This window comes from Amblyomma americanum, chromosome 2, assembly GCF_052857255.1.
Source record: "Amblyomma americanum isolate KBUSLIRL-KWMA chromosome 2, ASM5285725v1, whole genome shotgun sequence".
NCBI classification, from domain to species: Eukaryota; Metazoa; Arthropoda; class Arachnida; order Ixodida; family Ixodidae; genus Amblyomma; species Amblyomma americanum.
Window position 1 is genome coordinate 153938112 of NC_135498.1, and position 20143 is coordinate 153958254.

Consider the following 20143-nt stretch of genomic DNA (forward strand, 5'->3'; position numbering starts at 1 on the left):
TTTATACGCGTCAGTTTCGCCCTTTCCTGTAACAACTTCTGAAGAGGTTTACAATAACATATAAATAAATAAGCAAATAAACTGGCTAATAAGATAGCACGCTACTCTCAGAACCAGGCGTAGGCATACTTGAGTCAGACCACTTACGAGGGCGAGGCATCAGCCTACAAAGGCACCATTCGCAGCAAGTATACAAGTATTTTAAGCTGTAACTTACCAAACTCACTGCGCACTACCTTGATCTCAGCGCATCTGAGTCGCATATCCTTCGTAGAATTCCGGAAAACACCCTGCTCACCCCCACCTGTCTTTGTATGCATTTCTTGCGTTCAGATCCTCGTGTCCAGCTGAAAAAAAAACAGTCGCAAAAGTCAAGGGACAAGAGAAGGAGAGTTCGTGCCACAACGACTGTTCATTGCGGCGTGAACTCTCCTTCTCTTGTCCCTTGTCTTTTGTGAGTGGTTTTAATTTTTCAAGTCACAATGTACCAACTGGCCCGCATTTCAATCCTTGTGCCAACTGCCCATCATTTTATACGATTTTGAAATATAGTCTCTTCTCGTACCTCTCCCTATTCAAACCCCCCTTTTCAGCCCACTTACCTATGCTCCTGGTGTGCCTGACGGGCGTCGGCTGAACGGAACGATCAGCTTGCGCTGATCCGACGAGCCACTAAATTGCTTAGCGCTAATTGTTGGCGAGGAATATGAAGTGTTTTTTCTCTCTCTTTCTTTATCAATGAGAGTGGAGAAGGAAAGGGCACCAAGCCCTTGTAGTGTCTATGTGTAAGCCTTACAGGCGACCAAAAATCTCCGGGAGCATTCATACACGCATAGGAAAGCTTTCAGATCCATTTCGCAACTCATATGTGTTCAGGATTGGTAAAACGTTTGCTGGCCACTGCACCATCAAAAAACCCCACTGGCGGGTACAAGTGTGCACCAGCGATGAAAGCGCCACGATAGCGGAGAGCTGCTACTCTTTTTGACCGCGCTACGACCTGCCAACTTTTTGTCAACCCTGAACGCATTTCAGTTCTGAAATAAATTTGAAAGTTTTCCTACGCATATATGCTCCCGAAGAACCTTTTGATCCGCTGTAACGCTTAGAGATGCTATTTTTTGTGCGGTGATTAGAAGCATGTCCAATATTCTTGGACAAAAATTTTGAATGCTCAAAAACTCTAAGGTACTGGTATAGAAATATTAAAGTTAATGGTCCGTTCTTCTCATATACTCGTATAGCAAGTCCTTTATTTTGTAGTGTTTCTATTTATCGCATAGGGCAGCTAAGACCGCCGAAGAAAAGCAGTGGGGAACGCTTTTTGCGGGAGCAAAAACGTTAATAGCAAAAGAATTGAGGCCTGCCAAAAGGAGATCTGCGGATATATTGATTGTTATTGAGAAATCTTACAATCTATGAAAACCATGCGTTCATCAAAAATGGTTTTGCTCAGAATTATTGGGTAGGATGTGCAGGAGAAAAAGCGATGGTGCTTGCATGTAACATCGCCGGCATAGACTGCTTTTGCAGCCCTGATTTTCTGTGTAGCCTTGGACACATCACGGCAGCCTACAATGACGATCCAAGTGTACGCATAAATGCTCTTCATTAATCTTGCCCGCTGGTATTGCTTTCATGCCCGGTAGCTATTTCAGGCATCTCGATGCGTCGGAGGTCGCATATGGGCCCCAAAGTGTGTGATAGGTCATACACTCCAAGTTCTTGTGCCTGCGTAGTCTTGTTTACCGGCGCGCATTTCCCACATGGGGAGCATTGAGTGCCGCTTACTGCAAAGCAAGCCTGCGTTATAATCGGCGTAGAAAGACGTGGACACGAAAAAAAAGCGGAATTTATAGCTTTTTCGCATTCAGAACAGAAGCGCCAAAAGTTTTCCTAACAACGCTGGCCGAAGTATAAACAAAGACTCGTACCATAAGCGTTGCACTTCGGGCGTGTTGATACTGCATACTTTTTTAAAAGTAATTGTGCGCACTCAAGAGAGGACATGAAAAGGGACACACACAGGCGCATACTTCAACTGGATTTTACTGCGATCGGCAGAACTGTGCACACTTTCGCAATCACGATGATCAATCACAAATGACAAAAAAACATTCAACGCTACTCATCATGAAAGAAATTTAATGCGACTTTATCATATCAGTTTCCCATTCAAGAATTTCACTTCTTTATCTAGTAAAGCTACTGATGGCGCACTCACACAACCAGGGCCCCATACGTAAGAATTTCCCTCGTCTCGACAACTCTCTGGTCAGCTGATTACTGTGCGAGTGCAAATTTCGGCAACCATTAAAGATGGAATTGCACCTTTTGCACCAAATAGAATCATCTGCCATGTATCCATTACTTCGCAGAAGGCGTAGTCCATCCCCTGCCATTATCGTGCGGGAAAAGCCAAACTGGCAGATGCAGTAATAAGCGTTTGGCCGAACATTATCCGAAGGTGAGACAAAGATTTCACGAAAACAATCAATTTATCTGCAGATCTCAAGTCAGCAGGTTTGCATTTTTTTGCTATTAACGTTCTTGCTATCGTCAAATGAGTTCTCCGTTAATTTTCTATAGCAGTCTTAACTGCTCCATGCGAGCGATGGAAACACTACAAAAGGAATTTTTTGCTACAGATCGGAAGAACGGAATATTATCTTCAATATTTTCATATCAGTGGCTTACAGTTTTTCAATATCGAAATTTTTTTCCCAAGTATGTTGGAAATGATAGCTGTACTTATTGGCTGTGCTTACAGAAAAAATTAAAGGAACACTTAGGCTCTGCCCCAAATAGTATGACGTGATAGGTTTAGTGGGTAATGGCCATATATGCAGAATTGCTCATTCTCTGCTTAACATTTATAGATACCTGGGAGTCCTACTACCCCTCCGGATGCTGTTGTGCAGCGGATAATGGCTGATTCACACGACGGTCCGTTCGCCCGCGGCCCGCGCATCACGTGTTCATGCGCCACTAAAAACTGGCCTGCGATCCGATGACGTGAAGCGGATGCGACGGGCCAAAAGAGCAGACGACGAACTGGGTGTACCACTGTTGCCAGATTATTTTAAAGCGTTTGGCAACGCTGGTAAAACTGGTTTTTCCTCCCGACTCACGACTGCGATTGAATGGTGCAGGTGCGGCCCTTTGTCCAATTCCTCAATGGCCGGGGTCGTCTTGCTAGCCGAGTCGATCGCTTCGTCATGGTAGCGAACGCAGTGCAGCTTGTCAAAACAGCGCGCCAGCTTAACACCACTCAGCGAAATGCGACAGCCTAAATACTGGCAAGAGCGGTGGTTGCCAGAGCTGGCACGCGCATCTTCGCGATTCGCCGCTAATTCCCGCGAGGGGAGAGGCACTTGAACTTCCTTGGTTGTCCAGTCCGCGGGCCGACAGCACGCCTCTCGATTTGGTGACTCACGAACACATGATGCGCGGGCCGCGGGCGAACGGACCGTCGTGTGAATCGGCCATAAGCGAGCGCCACTGCCCTGCGAAGGCACGAAGTGCTGCCATCGATAGGGCTTGTTTGACCCAGGTTGCTCATCCTGAGGGACCAATCATTAACTGCCACCTGCCACTTTTGTCAATTTGCTCACAATCCAGTGGGCAGGTTGTGATAACTCCAAAAGGTCACATGACCTATTCCCTCGTTCGCTCCTGTATTTAGGGAGATCCTCCGAGCTGAAGTAGAGTTTTAATTAGGGAGCCGGGAGAGTAATCTGGAAGCTGCATAGCCCCTTTGAAGTCGTATGGCTGCACTGGGGTAAATGATAATGAGTGATTACTCCGTCATTATGTCCCGTTTATCTGCCAATTTATTCGTGCGTAACAGGAGACTTTGTGCTTCTTGATGCACCTTTTTATTTACCTCCAGGGCCCTTTGGTGAGGGCTTTATATGAGGTGTCATGTAACTTAATTGTGATTAATTATTATTTTCGTTGTATTTTCTATGGCTGTTGTGTAGCTGGTAATATTTTGTGATTTCTTATATGAACTTGCTAATTTTTGTAACACATCCCTTACACAGTGATTTTCGGAGACCTGTAAGGCGTAAACATATAAGGAAAAATCTAACCAGCGTCTGCAGGTCTGTATTATGGAGTCTTGTGATATCCTACCAGAAAACTGCCATATATAGGTGTGGGGCGGAAAATGATGCGAACTGTAATTGTGGCTGAAGGTGACTTCGCCCTAAATTATCAAAACTGAATCTCTTGGGAAAGATGTGCCTTCTCTACGAATTCTTCACCATTTGCAAGGACGACTCGGACTGTTATCAAGCGGTAGCTATCAGCCAGCTGTGTCATCTACCAACCAGGGCAGCACCAAGTCATTAGTACCCACTATCTTCAGAGGTGGTGCTCGTAACATACGGTTTTGAAGGAGGAAAGTATGCGTAAGGAATACGTAACTGCTTTTTTAACATATCTTGTGTCATCATTACGTAACGAACAATATGTATAATTTACTGCCGTTTGAAAAACATGAACCTAGTTCCGCGATGGGATATGTGGTCATTGAAGTAAGGTGGTGGTGTAACAAGAGGTAAATACCTAAATAATGATCGCATGTGTTTTTTCTGTGAGCATCAACCGAGGCTTGTGCACCATGTAGCGCTGTAATTTGCTTATTTTCACGGTTCTTTGTGGTGGACGGTGATTTAAATTCAGAATGGTCATGAGAAAACTTTCGAGAAACTTGTTTGCACCCCAATTTTCGCGTCAGTAGCAAAGGTAAAATAGAATAATGCTGGCGGCGGCTTGCATCAACCCCTCGCCACCGTTGTGAATCCATGTTCCATTACGTTTCAACGCATGATGACCGCTAACAGTGACAGCGGTGCGGCGTTCTTGTGGTTGCAGCGGAGCCTTTTAACAAACATGCTCCATAGAAGCGCTTTCTTTGATAGCTTTGGTCGGCTATCGAATTTGTCTGGCTTCACGCCACTATTCTTTGTACACAAAATTCTTCAGTCTGAATGAAAAGGGCTAGAATATAATTGTAACAATAGAGTGTAGTAATCTTATCTTTAATGACGAAGAAGATAAATTTTCGTGGCGCAAAGAGCACGCATGACTTATTAAGATAGATAAGAAAATAGAAGATGCACCCCTTCCATGATAAACACGTCTATTGTTTGACGTGAACACTACAAGCTTAGAACACTACAGCGTTCGTCACAAGTTTAAAACAATTCGAGCTAGCTCTTAGAGCTCTTCCCCTTGTGGATTTGGGTTGTCTTCCTTCATAGACATCACAAGGATCGCTGCGCATTTCTGCTTTGTAGATGTCATACAAGAAACCAATCTCTTTCTAGTGACAAGCGGAAGAGGCATAGACTGCTAGTGTCAACAACACACAAATATGCATGCATATGACGAAACACTGACACCAGAATGAGAAGTTGGGCTAGCTGGATGCAGTTCGTGATGAAAATGCGGGCGCAAACAAAACAGAGACATAAAAAGATTACCACACGCCAAGCGTCTCTTTCACAACTGGTTTATATGGAAGCGAACAAACACTTAAATACAAAATACAAAACGATACCAAAGGCTGCGACAAAAAACATAGATAACATATCTAGGTAAAAAAAGACAAGGAAGAAGAAAATAAAAAACCTGCGCAAATAAACCAGTTGCGAAAAAGGCGCTTGTCCTGTGGTTTTTTTTTATATCTCTGTTTTGTTCGCGCTCGCATTTTTATCAAGAAACACTGACACCTGAGGCTGATTACCCTAATAAGCGCCTCTTTTGCAACGAACGGCAGGTTGACAGGCGCTCGTGATCATGTAATAAAAGGTACGTGAACTATAGCCCTGCCATCAAAATGGTGGAGGAGTCGTTGTTTTGAGAACAGTAAGCAGCAAAAAGTTGTGAAAAAGATGTGGGATGACGCGACACCGACTCGAAATGAGGATCCTTCAAAACATCCCTCAAAACTATGGCGGCGTTTCCCATGTTCTATCTTCCCTGTTCCCCAAGTCCAGCTCTCAGGAGGTCGTGACGTGCCGTACAAAATGAATTGCTTCCTGCATACCCGCTCTCCTTCTCTACCCGAGTGGACACTTCGCAGCGCCAAGGTTCTCTATCTCTCCATAGATGGAGCCACGTAAGCCGGCCCGGCGAAGCGGGCGACCGGCGGCGCAAGCGCTAGGGCAGAACCGGTGTGCGCCGACGGTCTCCCTCGAACGGCGGAGAGGGGAGGCGTTTCCGGGGCGCGCTCTTCCGCTTCCAGCGCAGAAGTGGTGCTTCTCTTTCCCCCATAGAACGCTGACTGCCAAGTGCGCACGCGCGCTATTTTGGCCTTTTGTATGCTCGTTGAGTAGGCGTAGCGCTCTCTAGTCCCCCAAAATCCGGTATCCTCGCCAGGCGCGCAGCTTCGTGCCCCCTCCTTCGCCCGTCGCGTTCTCTACCGTGCGCGAGCCAACGCGTTCCCGAGGCGCCGGTCGCAGTATCGGCCGATCGGCCGACCAGTTCGAGTCATACCTGCGCGGCGGAAAATCTTCGGCGTTGTGTTAGCTTTCCCGCATTAACCCAGTGCTTCGCAACCACAGACTACTGGGCCTTCTTTGCCCCATTTAGGTCAAAAGCGACGGCCAGTCGAGCTTCGAGCTGTATTGGTAGGAAGCGCTCGAGCTGGTTCCCAAGCATTCTGTCAGTCAGATGTGCCATTTGAACGCGTTGTTGCATTTGTGGCTTCTCGTGGCCGGTGAGGTAGTACGTCATGCGATGAGCATTGACAAAAGGTGGCATTGGCACAACACGGAAGAACTGACTACGGGCAAGCGCTGCTCTGAAATATAATTCCTCGGGTCTGGCAAATTGAAGATCACTGATAAATTCCTGTCGCCGGGCGCGTCAGCACTTTGTGCGCAAGTGAATGACAAGAGTGTTTGTGCCACTCTGGCGTCTTAACTAGTCTAACGCTCGGGCGCGAACCTGGGTGTGTTTACGACAAAATGTAGCTTTTGGAGAGAAATCGGCACGCCTCTAAAAGTATAGAGATGACATACCTTCGAAATACTTAATTGTTTTGTCATGTTTTCAGAACCCGGTTCTGGTATGTCTTCGGGTGTTTAGAATGAGTTCTTGACTCCACAAACTGGTGCATTTTTTTACTTGTGCTGTGTGTGGTGCATAGCCATGGGTTGCGGAGGCTACATTGGTGCAGGCAGCGGGTCGGCCGTGCTTCACGGCTACTTGGAGACACCGACCGGCTCTTCATCAAGAACTGCGCGTAGTCAGCACAGAAGAGGTATTCCTTCGGATCGTAATGGCTCGAAGTTTGGGTACGATAGCTGCGTCTTGCGTGTGCTGTGTAATTTAATCGGTTTTGTGTGGAAATCACTACGCGCGCGGACGCAGGCTTGCCATAAAAGAGCCACTAGCTTTCTAGGCAGCGGGTCGCCAGTGCCCTCACCTCAGCATCAGGAGCACTCACATCAGCAGCGCAAGCGTCGCCGTCGTGGAACCACCGGTGCAGCCACGAGTGCCGAAAGTTGCGGGTGCCTGAAGTGGTGGAGCACGAGTGTTGTCACGTGTCTACCCGCTGTGTGCGCCGGTGTAATGGCCGTGATGTGCTACCTCAACTCGCTTGACGGTGAGTTTGTACACGACGACATGGTGGCGGTGGTGGGAAACCCAGATGTCACCGGAGAACATAGGCCGAGAACTCAGGACTCTTCGCTCTGGATGAACGACTTCTGGGGGCGACCCATGGCTGACATCGAGAGTCACAAGTCCTACCGGCCTTTGACCGTCCTCAGTTTTAGGTAAGTGATCACTTTTCATCAATTGCCTTTCTATATTTCAGCTATTTTTTCGGGCTCCGTCTCATAAAGAGCCTGTATATTTTTCATTTTACTAAAGCATAGAGATTCTGTGTACGGCTGCCACAAACCATCAACTTAACATATGGCTTGTGTTGCAGTGGTACAGAGGTGTTAGAAAAGATTTATTGCATGTTAAATGGCAAGTTGTACTATAGGCGTTGTTGGGTATTTATATAGTTATTTAGGCAGATGTTCTTCGAAGACCACTGACATGCTGCAATAGAGGCCGGATGAAGTGTTAGCTTCTTGAAGAGAACCGTATATGAGCCTTAATTACACCCAGTAAGTATAACAAGTGCTTCAACGATAAGGAATACACCTTAAATAATAGATGACACATTGCAGGATTCTTCAATGCCAGAGCTTGAATATTATAACACAAAAGTAGTTTCCATCAAGTAGCGGAGCTGCGCCTCAACGGTTTTTACGTAGGGGCTGTATTCGTATTGGGCCGCAGTTACAACACTCAGTCTGGAGAAAAGAGCAAATGCTGCACAAAATTTCTCTTTGCTACACGTCGTTTGCTACCCATCGTTCCCTAAATAACCTAAACCACCCGTCAATCTGTGTAAGCTCTGCTTATTGTTTGAGAAATTATTCCAACGCGACTTTTACATTGTTACCCGTTTATGGAAGAAGGAAGTTTTTTATAGAACGGCTCTAGACTGCCAAACGGTTTCTGCTACTTAAGCTGAGAGGGAGGCTAGTTGACCAAGCGTGATTACATTAAGTTGAGTGCTACGATTGGTATCGAGGTACAGCAACAGGGGAACTCAGAATCCACACGAAAAGGCAGAGGGCCAAAGTCAGAAAACAGCATCTGTAAACGTTGACGTTAGTTTCCCAATTACAATGTTACTAGTGTTACTGCGCTGCGCATGTTCGTGTCGTGTTTGTTCGCCTGTCATGGTTCTTCCGTACCCACAGGAGAGTAGTAATGAAGCTAGTTGCTTGCACTGTTTCGACGTAGCAAACACTATGCAGTTAATCAGGACATGTCAGACAAGCAAAAGGGAGTGTGATCAATACCCGCTGAGTTGGCGCTGTTCTCGTGGCATTTCTCTTTAAAGATAGCAACGGGGCGAGAAAAAACTTTGAGCTCTGGCACCTTCGAAACAGGGGGAGTGTAGTGTAACATTGTGCGATGCGTCTCGCTAACGATGGATTGGCCGCCCCACGCGTTTGACACGTGCGGTCGATACCGTGTCGCGAAGTGGTGACTGTGGATAGTGTGCTCACTGCAAAGAGAGCGGGCAAGCTTGGCCCGTGAAAGAGTTTTGGGAAGGAACCGGCTGACATTGCATGATAGATGTGTAGGACCATGCAGCGGGACGTTTTGTGTCTCGAAAGAGAACAAGTGCGTCTCAGAGAAGGTTCAGACAGCGGCAGTGCGAACACTCCATCAGGGCTTTTCTCAATACGTCTTAATGAGACTTCGCTTCGTTACGTCTCTTGGTCACAGATCAGGACGATCGCTCGGTGGCCCCGGGTAGTGTGGCGAAGTCAAAGCTGGCAGCGGCGCGCTCGCACTCTGCCAGCGGCCATTACATCAACTCATTGCCTTTAGTAAAACTGTGTCATTCTTCGGCTGGCAGTCATTTAACTTTATGTTCGATTAATCATCTCATCTTGAAGGGCACTTCGCACTTTGGCAAAGCAGTTCGCACGAAATCCATGCGCTAAATGTTAAGGGTTTGCTTCTTCCCTTTGCTGTGAACTAGCTCAAATGACTAATTCGTGGTGCTGAGTGGCTGCTTGCTCTTGGAGAGGTATTTTCATTCAAGGGCTGGCCGCGCCACTTTGAAAAACTTTTTTAAACGGCCCTACGTGCTGTGTAGGACTCGAAGGAGACTAAAATATCGAAGAAACACTAAGCAAAACAAGAGCTTGAGCCTGTATGGAGATCTCACCGCTCTGTAAAGACAAAGAGGATACTTTAGTTTCAAACGAAGTTTTTACCAGGTAAAAGTGTTTTAAAAAGATAAATGCATATAGCGATACCGGCCGTGTTCGCAATGAAACTGTGGTAGCATAGAATACCGCTGATCCCTGATGCCAGTCAACACTGCCATTTTCTTCAATTGGTAATGAAGGAAGCCTTCTCTGTATTGACGGAGTGAACTTAAATCGACGACAGGGAAACAATTTACCATTTTTAAGAGTCAGTACCTGAACATGCATGTCTTTCTGCGAAACACACATTAACAGAGCCATAAAGAGCTACGGAATTCGCTTTTATTGAGGAGACAAACTGGATAGACTTATTCAGTCTCCCTTTAGGGTTTCCTTTCTTTGTCAATCTATCATCACGTAATACAGCAGTTCAAGTTGGCGGAATCTATAGGGTAGGATGTAGAGGGTAGGGCTTTGCACCCGTCGTACATATTTGCGCAGCCGTTCAATGCACGACTATTGGTAGCAACCGGACACCCACGGGCAACGACGCTGGTCGGTTTCTTTGTAAGCGAGTCTGCTCCTGGAGGTGCAAATTGAGTAGAAATAGAGCGTAGAAAGGTGATGAGATATGAACAGGAAAAGCCAGCTCGGTTTGCTTTTAATTTTTCCGCTCCTGTTGTGCGCATAGAAATGGGATACTTCCCGGAGGACATTGCGCTGCACTGCGTCTAAACTAATAGCTATGCAGACAGGGTTAACGAAGCAAGCGCAGCAGCCAGCTTTCAATTTGCTTGGTCGCCCTGCCTTATCTGAGTCGCCCCATCTGGTATGATCAAAAATGGTACGATGGGACAGACTTAATAAAGCGTAGCTCTTTACCAGGTTAGCCTATACGTTGAGATAGACTTGATATCGGCACAAAAATTTCCAGATCATGGTCTGTACTCTGAAAAGTTGTGCCGCAGTTCTGTGCAGTCGATGCAGGTATTTCTGAGCAGATATTTTCTGTATGGTATCAGTGAGTGGCTTCGAACCTTACCGCGTGTGCTTGAAAAAGTCGCCGACAGTATAATCCATGAAACGCTTTCTGCTAAGCCAAGACCAAAGGCATGTCGTGAATTCAAATAACGGTTAAAAATAATTTCGAGCCATTTATTCACTATGCGGTCTCTGCTCAACCAAGCATGCGTGGCTGAGGGGTTAAGGAGGGCAGACTCTACACTATCGCGCCGCATTTGCACATGTTCGTTTCGGAGTCTGCAATACGGCGCCCAATTATGCATCCACTATGATGAATAAGACATGACTTGCATCGTGACCTTTGTCTCGATCTTCGGGATTTAACGGTGATCGGCACCTAGCTATTTTGTGCTCTCAGAACACGACGCGCCGAGCCAGCTAGTGCTCGCTTGTCTTTGTAAATCCGTAGCTGCACATGTCTTTGTACAAAATATTGCTCTCGCTTTTCAGTAGTAGGCGGTTAAGAGGGAGGCTACCCGATTTCTTCTCAACTACGAATTATGACAGCAGGCTACTGTTCCGGTCGGTTACACGAGTGCTTAGGACAGCCCTCTCGGACAGGGACCTGTGTCAGGCATTTTAAAGTCCTCATCCTCTAGCAGCTATCAACAGCTTAAACCTAAGTACTACGTCTTTCGCGCCTTAGCGTTTTCAATGCGAAAGCATTATATAGCTCATAGGCAACGAAACCAGGCGTATACCAGCGGCAGTGGTCCCGAAAACTCCAGATGTCATCATTGTGGTATCAAAGAAACATATAGTTTCTTCCGATAGTGCGGGGTATTAACCCTGTGCAGTCTGATTGTGAGGCGAGACTCAATACTAATTAGCAGGTGTGTCAATAGAAAGTTAGAGCAATTTTTAAAATAAAAAATGGAAAAAATACAAACAGAAAGGAATAAAAAACAATGCTTTCGCAATAGTACGTAAGCAGTCTTAAGTGCCCTCCGTATGGAATTGTGGTCAAGGCCCATTCAATAAGCTATAATTCGCTGCTCGTTGCAAAATTTTTGTGGAGGCGCGCTGTTGTGAACTGAGGCGCCTATGGAGAAAAAAAAACTACACAAACTGCAGGCTCAGCAAAAAATTGAGGATACTTGAAGGGCCCCATCTGACGAAACTGCGTATGCGGGCACCACATTAAGGGTTTCTGCAGGCTTTCGAGCCGTGTCAGCTCTTAGCGTGCTTTGAGATGCAGCGGAACACACTAATGGCCGCGGACGTGTGTTTATTCAAGCAAATGTTTGGCTGCAGAGAATGCTGGGCCTGACGCAGCAGTTGCGCATTCATTAGGGGGCGCCCCAGTTTCCCGCGGTTAGCTGAATATTTCTGCGGCTCCTTTGTGTCTTGTTATGAGGTGTGGCTCTTGTGCTCTCGGAGTGACCCAAGCGACGATGTCCGAAGGACCAAGAGCAGCCCTGGAAGTCAATCTTACTCAACATTTTTCGAGGAAATAGCCAACCAAAATAGGGTGTCAAAAGGTAAACGTGCACATTCATGTTGCCGGGCATTCTTGTATTATATACGCTCATACAGCTAGAGAGAGAACAGGGTATAAAGAAAGAATTATTTTTTCTTTTGGGTAAAGAACATGTTTCTAGAGTTAAGAACAAAGCACACGAGCGCAAGGGAGGCAAATTAACATGGTACATAAAGACAACGGTACGGTGGGCGTCAACAGGAAATGCTGTCCTGCCAATTTTTTTTTTCCCTGCTGAAGACCTGGAGGTTCGTGTCATGAAAAAAAAAATCGGGGACAACAAATAACTACACCGAAGAAAGTGCCGACCCTTGATCACTCTATTACCGCACAATGTGGTTCTTCAGGAAAGGTAAAATAAATTATGAGTGGATGAAACAGTACTCTCGCTGTCCAGTTTTTCTGCATTGGACAAAAATAGTTTTCAGTTCCACACCTTGGCCTCCATGTGAAGGAACCCGCTTCATTATCATTCAGCTGGCTAGGCTCCTTTCTTTTGTGCAAGCTCGGCAAACTTGTTTAGGCTGGTTCTTTTTTATGACCTCTCCGAGGGTGTTTCTTGCTGTGTATTTGCCCTTTCTCGGGGAATTTTCGATATTAAATTGCGCCTGAAAAGAAAAAGAAATTTTTGGGCATTTTATTCCTGAATATATTCCTGACGAGAAATGTTAATGCTCATGTATTTTGAGGGAATATAAACTTCGAAAAATACGGAATTTTTCTTTCACTTTACATATATCAAAACAGGCTGACTAAATCACTGTCGTTAATCCACGACATCGGTGACTGCTGCTGACATCTAGATTATCAGCCGAACGACGACAAAACAACCGCATGTGGTTTTATTACGTCTGCTACAGTATATTACCTTTCTATGCTCGTCTTTGTGCTCGACGCAAATGAGGACTTGTCTTAGTGACGTATTGGCCACGGCGCCGCTGCATCAACTGTATGTGGCAAGCTCCACTGGTCATCTCAATCGCATGTCGGTGGCTCAGAGATTTTGTTGTCTTCATATACGACCTGTACAACCTGACAATCTCACCTTTATTGTTTTACACGTTCTCGAAGCTAGGGCATCATTATTTATGGGAATAGACGGTGTAATTATCTTTAGCTAACACTTGCCTGGGCTGCGAAAGCCGTTACTAGATATGAGTGTATGTTTGTCATTTACGCGCTTGTTTCTTTTGCTTTCTCGAAGTAGTGAATTTTCACTGAGTAAGGCTTGAAATTTGGTTCCTAACGACTTGACAGGTCTCTTATGGTGGTGAGAGCACGAAGCGAACAAGACAGCACGTGTGCGTTTTTTCTTTCGTGTTGTGTCTTCAGAGCTGCTCGTACTAAAGATGATGACCAAATCATCAAGCCATTTGTTCTTCGAAGCAAGGTCGTGACCGCGCCCGACTATCTTTTTCGATGGTCAGCGCTACTTCAAACATATGGCGGTTCGCGGACAAGAAAACAGAAACACGTTAAGCTAGAAACACTTCGAAACAGCAAGAATAATAATAAATATTATGAAAAAACGCCAGGAAAACGACGGGGAAATTTCCGGAGCAGTAGTGTAAAAATGTGCCCAAAATAAGAATATTTGGGTACAAGTTACGAAACTTTTGCATCACTAGACTCCTCATCACATCAACACTTTACTCGAACTTTCAAGTATGAAACAGCTCTTGCGGTGCGTGGCTCAGTTGCTTTTGTATTGGGCTCCTGATTCCAAGGTCGCGGGTTTGGCTGCGGTCGCCGCGGTAGTATTTCGATGAGTAGTCTGCCTCGGCGCCAGCTACAAACAAATTCATATCCGTGTTTGCCTGTTTGCGACGAGATACACCTCATCGTGTACAAGGACACGTGTTCCTGGTGCGGGGAGAAACCCAAAGTTTACCGCACCACATGGTGCTGCCAGTAAATAAATGCAGTAGATGTAATACACAGCGCCAAGCCTGACAAGGGCGAGGCGGCGCTGTCCAGCTGTGACTTGGAAGGCCAGCTTTGGCTGTTTGAACTGGCTGACCGGGGCAGCAAAGGCCGCGGGAGTCCTGGTATGAGGACCGCGGGAGCTCTGTAAGACTTCGTCATTTTTAGAGCAAAATAGTTTACGCTCCCCGTGTCTCTCGATGAAGGCTAAATACGGAAACGCCTGTGCGCTGTGCGATGTCAGCACATGTTGACAAAAATCCCTCCCTTAGGATGTACCGTATTTTCCTGACAGTAGTCCACAGCCAGTGTACTTCCCGAAGGGACATATTTTGGTCTAAAATAAAAGTTTTTTTTGGATAGTACGCACCTGGTCTTTAGTCCGCGGGGCGAATTTCGGCTGAAAATAAGTTTTTTAGATTGTCCGCTAATGCTTCAGGGAAGCTGCCCAGATTTTCTCTAGGTGTTTGAAGAAAGCAGCTGACATCAGCACACTTTGTTCATCAACGCCAAAATCTTTCTCCCCTTCTCGGTTCGACTTGACTGCTTACGCACGATCCACTTCACTGAGCTCAAACGCTACCAGAAGGGCTCATCGTCTATTCATATCTACCGCAACCGTTCTTCAGGAAGGAGCGCGATGCCTCTGGCGTTATTCATTTATGTTTTTCGCATGTGCTTGCAAATTCAAGCACTGCAAAGCAATTACTGTAAGTACCGCTAGCAGCATTTTCTTGCATATCGAAACTGATTGCATATCGGGGCAGATTTCGCTATGAGATTTAGCATAGCAAATTGTCCCAGCCGCAGCCGGGTCCCGTTTTGTTTTTACTTCGACAACCAGGCTTAGCTCCTACGCTTATGACAAACAATCTTAAAAATTAAGTCGCATATAGTCGTCACCGTGCAAAATGTCAGCTTTTAAACACGTATAGTGTGCGGGCTATATGCCGGAAAACGCGGTGAATTAATCTAGATTCTTCCACTTAGGAAAGCCGTTAGATCCTTTCCCATAATTCTTGCAGTGAGAAGTAAACATAGCACAGAGGCCACGCGCCCTGCAGTTAGATTACATATAGCGGATGATTTTTTTTAACGTTTGGAGATTTTTATTTTTTGAGAACTCAAAGCTACGTCGGTGCTGTCTGTCTGGAGGATTGTAGGGCAAGGCAGACAGTTAGTCCGTGATAGAGCTCAATCATTGGATGCTTAGTTAGCTAATCACCACTTTTATTTTGAGTTCAGAGACGAGATTATATTGCGAAATTGACGTCCACTATCTTCAAAGGTTAGCCTCATTTTTTAATTTTATTTATCCGGAATGTCGTCCGAAATATCGAAAGTAAAAAAAAAACGTTTTTGCAAGCTCGTTTAGTTGGCTTTTCCGCATTTCATATTTGAAAATGGCTTTGCTCGCATTTAAATTCCAGCAAAAACAGGCGTTATTTGTGTATTTTAAGACGTCGAAGGAGTTGATTTCGTCATAGACGCAGTGAAGCATTGTGCATGATCGAAGCATGAAGCAAATTATTGTGAAGGATTTGAAGCCTTCTGCTCCACATCCCTGCCCATATTCAGGTGAGCAGGAGTTATATGCGGCGCTTGTTAGCATGAAACTATAAACGTTGCCGGTTGCCTTGCGAAATTGGGGATTTCGTGTAGTATGAAGACAGCGCATATGGGCAGTTATTTCGTTTAACAAAACAAAATCGTAATATTTTACTTCACTTAAAGAATTAGGAAGAGCACAAAAACGCACTAAATACAACTACTATCCAGTCTTCCCCTTCCCTCGCCCTCCTGTGTATGCTCGACAAACCCTGTCTGCACAGGAGGCATTCATATGCATCCACCAGCGCCATTTCATGGCACAGGACTGTGCTTCATCAGTGCGATCCGGAGCAAGGGGTGATAGGCCAATTAGGCGTGCCTGCAGCCTTTCGCCGTTCTATATACAGGGTGTCTCACCTAACGCTTTACGCGATTTTTAAAAATAGGGTTTTGATAATGAAGAGCAACATTTCCGGCATAGCTTTGTAAGCGGAGTAGTACATCAGTAGCTAAGGCGTGCTAACTAGTAGGCTGGCTAACTAATATTCAATAGTTAACTTTTTGAATACACTTGGTAGACTCCTATTACTGAGAGGCGTGTAGCCCACCGTAATTAATATCCGTATCAGTTTTCAGAATGTCGAAAACGCCGTTACCTTCGGCGTTGTGGCCCAACCTATTTTGGCTACATTGCGCCAAAATACATGCGCTTTGGACAAGCTTGAAGGTAAAGCAACCTCTCCAGTGAACGTAACTCGCAGAAATAGCCAAATTTTATGGGCCACAGCCGCGAAGGTAACAGTTTTTCGGAATTTTAAAACCGGTACGGACATTAGTTACCGTGGGCTACACGCCTTTCATTAATTAAGGAGCCTAAGAGTAAAAGTTAAAATGTTAACCATTCATTAATATTGAACCATCCTGCTAGTTGGCACGAGTTAGCTGTTTTCTTCTGTACTACAGCGCTGAAAATGCTATGCCGAAAAAAGCGCTCTTCTTACTCAAAAAGCCTATTGTGTAGCGTTTTACATGAAACACGGCTGTATATTCATCAAATGGCGGCCACTATGACGTGCCTGCAGACTGCCGGCAGGCAGTCTAGTTAGGATAAGTGCCCATCAGAGTGCGGTACTTTGTACAGCATGTGTTTTGTTTAAGTTGGAGAGCAGTATAGCAAAATATTATATTTATAGAGCATTGCAAAATATGCCTGGCAGTCGTGCTCTAAGAGTAGCACGATCTTGCGGGCTAGTTGGTTCATTGCAGAAAAAAGGTTACTACTGCGCAAATGAGGCACGACAGGAGAACAGGAGCAAAAACGACAACACAGGCGCAGACCCCGAACTGTTCATTCGAGACCGAAAGGCAAACGCTATATAGGGGATGAACCTAGGCGCAAAACCATCACTGTCATTCAGGCAGGACCTGTTGAAATTATAGACTACATTGGTCAAATGTTTACATTGCAGAAGACTCGATAAACCGCAGAGCAGTCAGTCAGCATGTCCCCAGACACTCCATGTCAAGAAAAGGATTAAAAAGAAGTAAGAGGGCGAAAAATACGCGAAGGGACAATGCAGGTAGAGCAAAAGCCAACAAGGGTAAAAAACTATGCAAACGCGACAAAATCATGGTATGACATGAAAAAACCGCCATGATATCATGGAAACAACAAAGAACAAGTGTAAAGGTGAAAAATTAAAACCAGGTAAAAGAGTTGGATGCGGTATGAAAAACAAGCATGACATGGAAGCCATCAAAGAACAATTGTAAAGGTGAGCATAAAACCAGATAAAACTACATTTCCGGCTTTGAGGTACATACATCTTAAGAACCAAATTAGGACAGAAGTGAAACAATTATAGGTGGCCTTCTAATAACGTAATTTCACTCAGAGAAAGCTAAATAGACGGAGTGCTGACACATTTTTCACCATGTTTTACGATGTAAAGGCTTCGACCAGCTCCCTTTCCGTCTTATTTCTTGATTTAAACAAAAAATTAGTGTTGCGCAAAACTAGGCTTCAAGTAACTTTTTTCTTGCCCTTACCCTTCTTTTACGGTTCTTACAATGCTTTGTTGTTCTTAATAATAATATTCATTGGTTCTTGGGGAGAGGAAATGGCGCAGTATCTGTCTCATATACCGTTGGACACCTGAACCGCGCCGTAAGGAAAGGGATAAAGGAGGGAGTGAAAAAAGAAAGGAAGAGAGGTGCCGTAGTGGAGGGCTCCGGAATAATTTCGACCACCTGGGGATCATTGGCGTGCACTGACATTGCACAGCACACGGGCGCCTTAGCGTTTTGGCCCCATAAAAACGCAGCCGCCGCGGTGGGGTTCGAACCCGGAAACTCCGGATTAGCAGCCGAGCGCCCTAACCACTGAGCCACCGCGGCGGGTCTTTGTTGTTCTTAAAGTGCTGTGTTTTAAGAAACCTACGAAAGGCCGCTGTTTCAGATTGCGGCTCGGCCACACGGCGGCGTCGTATTCGCGTCTCTCTCTTTTTTAATGTAATATAATGATTTATCCTAATAAATTAACACGTGTTCAGAATAGGCCACAGGCTTACAGCCCAGAAAAATACCACATTAATGACTGTGGCCTTTAAAAAAATTACAAAAGATCTACAATGCGCGGAGGCGTGTTGCACACGGGCTCAGACTAAAAAGCGTGTTATTCACAATGTGATCAATGGTAACAAAGGCTGCAAAAAGGATGCACATCCACACTGCAATAATTACGAGGAGTTATGAAGCTGCGTATTTCAAGCACAGTATTTTTTTATGATATCGCAGCATGTGATAACAGAAGGCCGATAGGATTCGTAGATATTGGGAATATTAGACGTTAGGAATTCAAGTGTTTGTTTGCCATAATTTGTTCCGTTGCGAGAAACTGACCATTCTTCAGTGTATTGGATTTGAACATACCATTTTTGGTTTTGACATTACAATATCCCAAAACTTTAAAATTGGTTCAACACTCGTTACGTTAGTTAAAAGTGTTAAAAAGTTGAGCCGGAATTTTCTGGTGGCAGCTGCGGATGGGACTAAAATTTATTGCGCTTTCTTCAAGTCTAGGTTTGGCACGTGTATGACATATATGACTGGGTGAGTCGAAGTGAAAAAGAAGATAATGGCAGCCGGTTACACTCTTGCCAGATCGCTGAGTATTACCGCAGCTTCCAGAATGATTAAGAAATGTCGCAAGATTTCTTCAATTGTTCGCTTCGTGCCTCGTATCTTAGGCGTTATTTTACTAAAGTCTTCATCATAAGTCGTTTTCTAGGTGGCAGTTCAAAAGATATTCTGATATTTTGCATGCAACCATCTCGTTAAGTCAGAACTTTTAGTAAGAGAAGCATGAAGCTTCCAATTGTCTAGATGGGAAGAATGTCGGAAAGAAGCACCAATCAAAGCTGAACAAATCTGCGTGCTCTCGAAAGCAACTCCTCAAGGATCATACCAGAAAAAAGGGGTGTACAACGAGGCGGACGATTTCAAGCTAACCTTCTGTGTTTCTGGGGTATTCCTTGGAGCTTTAAGCGGAGCTTTCGAGGATATTGTTGCATCGCATGATTGATTCTGAATAATCGGGGAAGCAGGCGACTGCGTAAAAGTTAGTTTCAGCGGAAATTCAAAAGGCATTGTTTCGCGGCGCTATTGCAGCCGGCCTGTGTTCGTTCTTGTCGCGTGTTCCCTTTTGCGCCGTGCTGCTAACGGACTGCTAACGTGCTCACACCCCGACTCGCCGCAGCCAAAAAAAAAAAAGAAACGTTTTGCCCGTGGACCCACCCTTCGCTTACGTTCTGTGCAGCGCACTTCCGTAATGAGCATCCTGCATCGCTCCATCATTCGTTCTCCTGTCTGAATCGGGCTGCGCACTCGTCGCGGCCCACTGGCCCACCATCGTTTTCTGGGCCGCCACCGATGATACGGCAATCTTCGCTTTGAAAATGGGTGCAGACGGCGGGAGCCAATACGAAAAAACTAAGACGAATAAAAGAAGGAGCTTGTAATGGGTCGGCGCGTGCCAGGAGCGAAGACTCGGCCATCGATCTGTCTAGCCGTGCGCTCTTCTCTCTCCTGTCCCATCGAAACTCGGAGAGAGGCAAAAACAGGAAGGAAAGGAAAAGGCCCGCCCAGCGGAGACGACTGGCGAGTGGGCGGTGTCAAGGGAAACGAAGACGAAGCACCTGAAGTCGACTTGCCAGCGAGTGCACTGGGCCTAGCCGGAATCCGTGCAACGAGAACCTTCCGCCGCAGCCGCTTTGCTTCCCTGCTGCAACTTGCTGCGGCTGGCGTTTTCGTCTTGCAGACCGTGCCGCGGCAATGCATGGATCGCAAAAATTTTGTGACATCATTGGGCAAGCCCATTCTGTTGCGAACGCGCGATCGAAGCTTCGGAAAGGCAACTGAA

At 45.7% G+C, this 20143-nt stretch overlaps 1 protein-coding gene across 1 annotated transcript in view; it reads left to right on the plus strand.

Annotated features, from left to right (window-relative positions):
* Positions 1 to 6361: 6361 nt before the first annotated feature.
* LOC144121914 (protein O-mannosyl-transferase TMTC1-like) overlaps positions 6362 to 20143 on the plus strand; it is a 235291-nt gene continuing 221509 nt past the window's right edge. Inside the window, exon 1 of the mRNA XM_077655353.1 lies at positions 6362 to 7793. Within this exon, the coding sequence (XP_077511479.1) occupies positions 7165 to 7793 (629 nt within the window). The 5' untranslated portion in view covers positions 6362 to 7164. The remainder of the gene's footprint in view (positions 7794 to 20143) is intronic.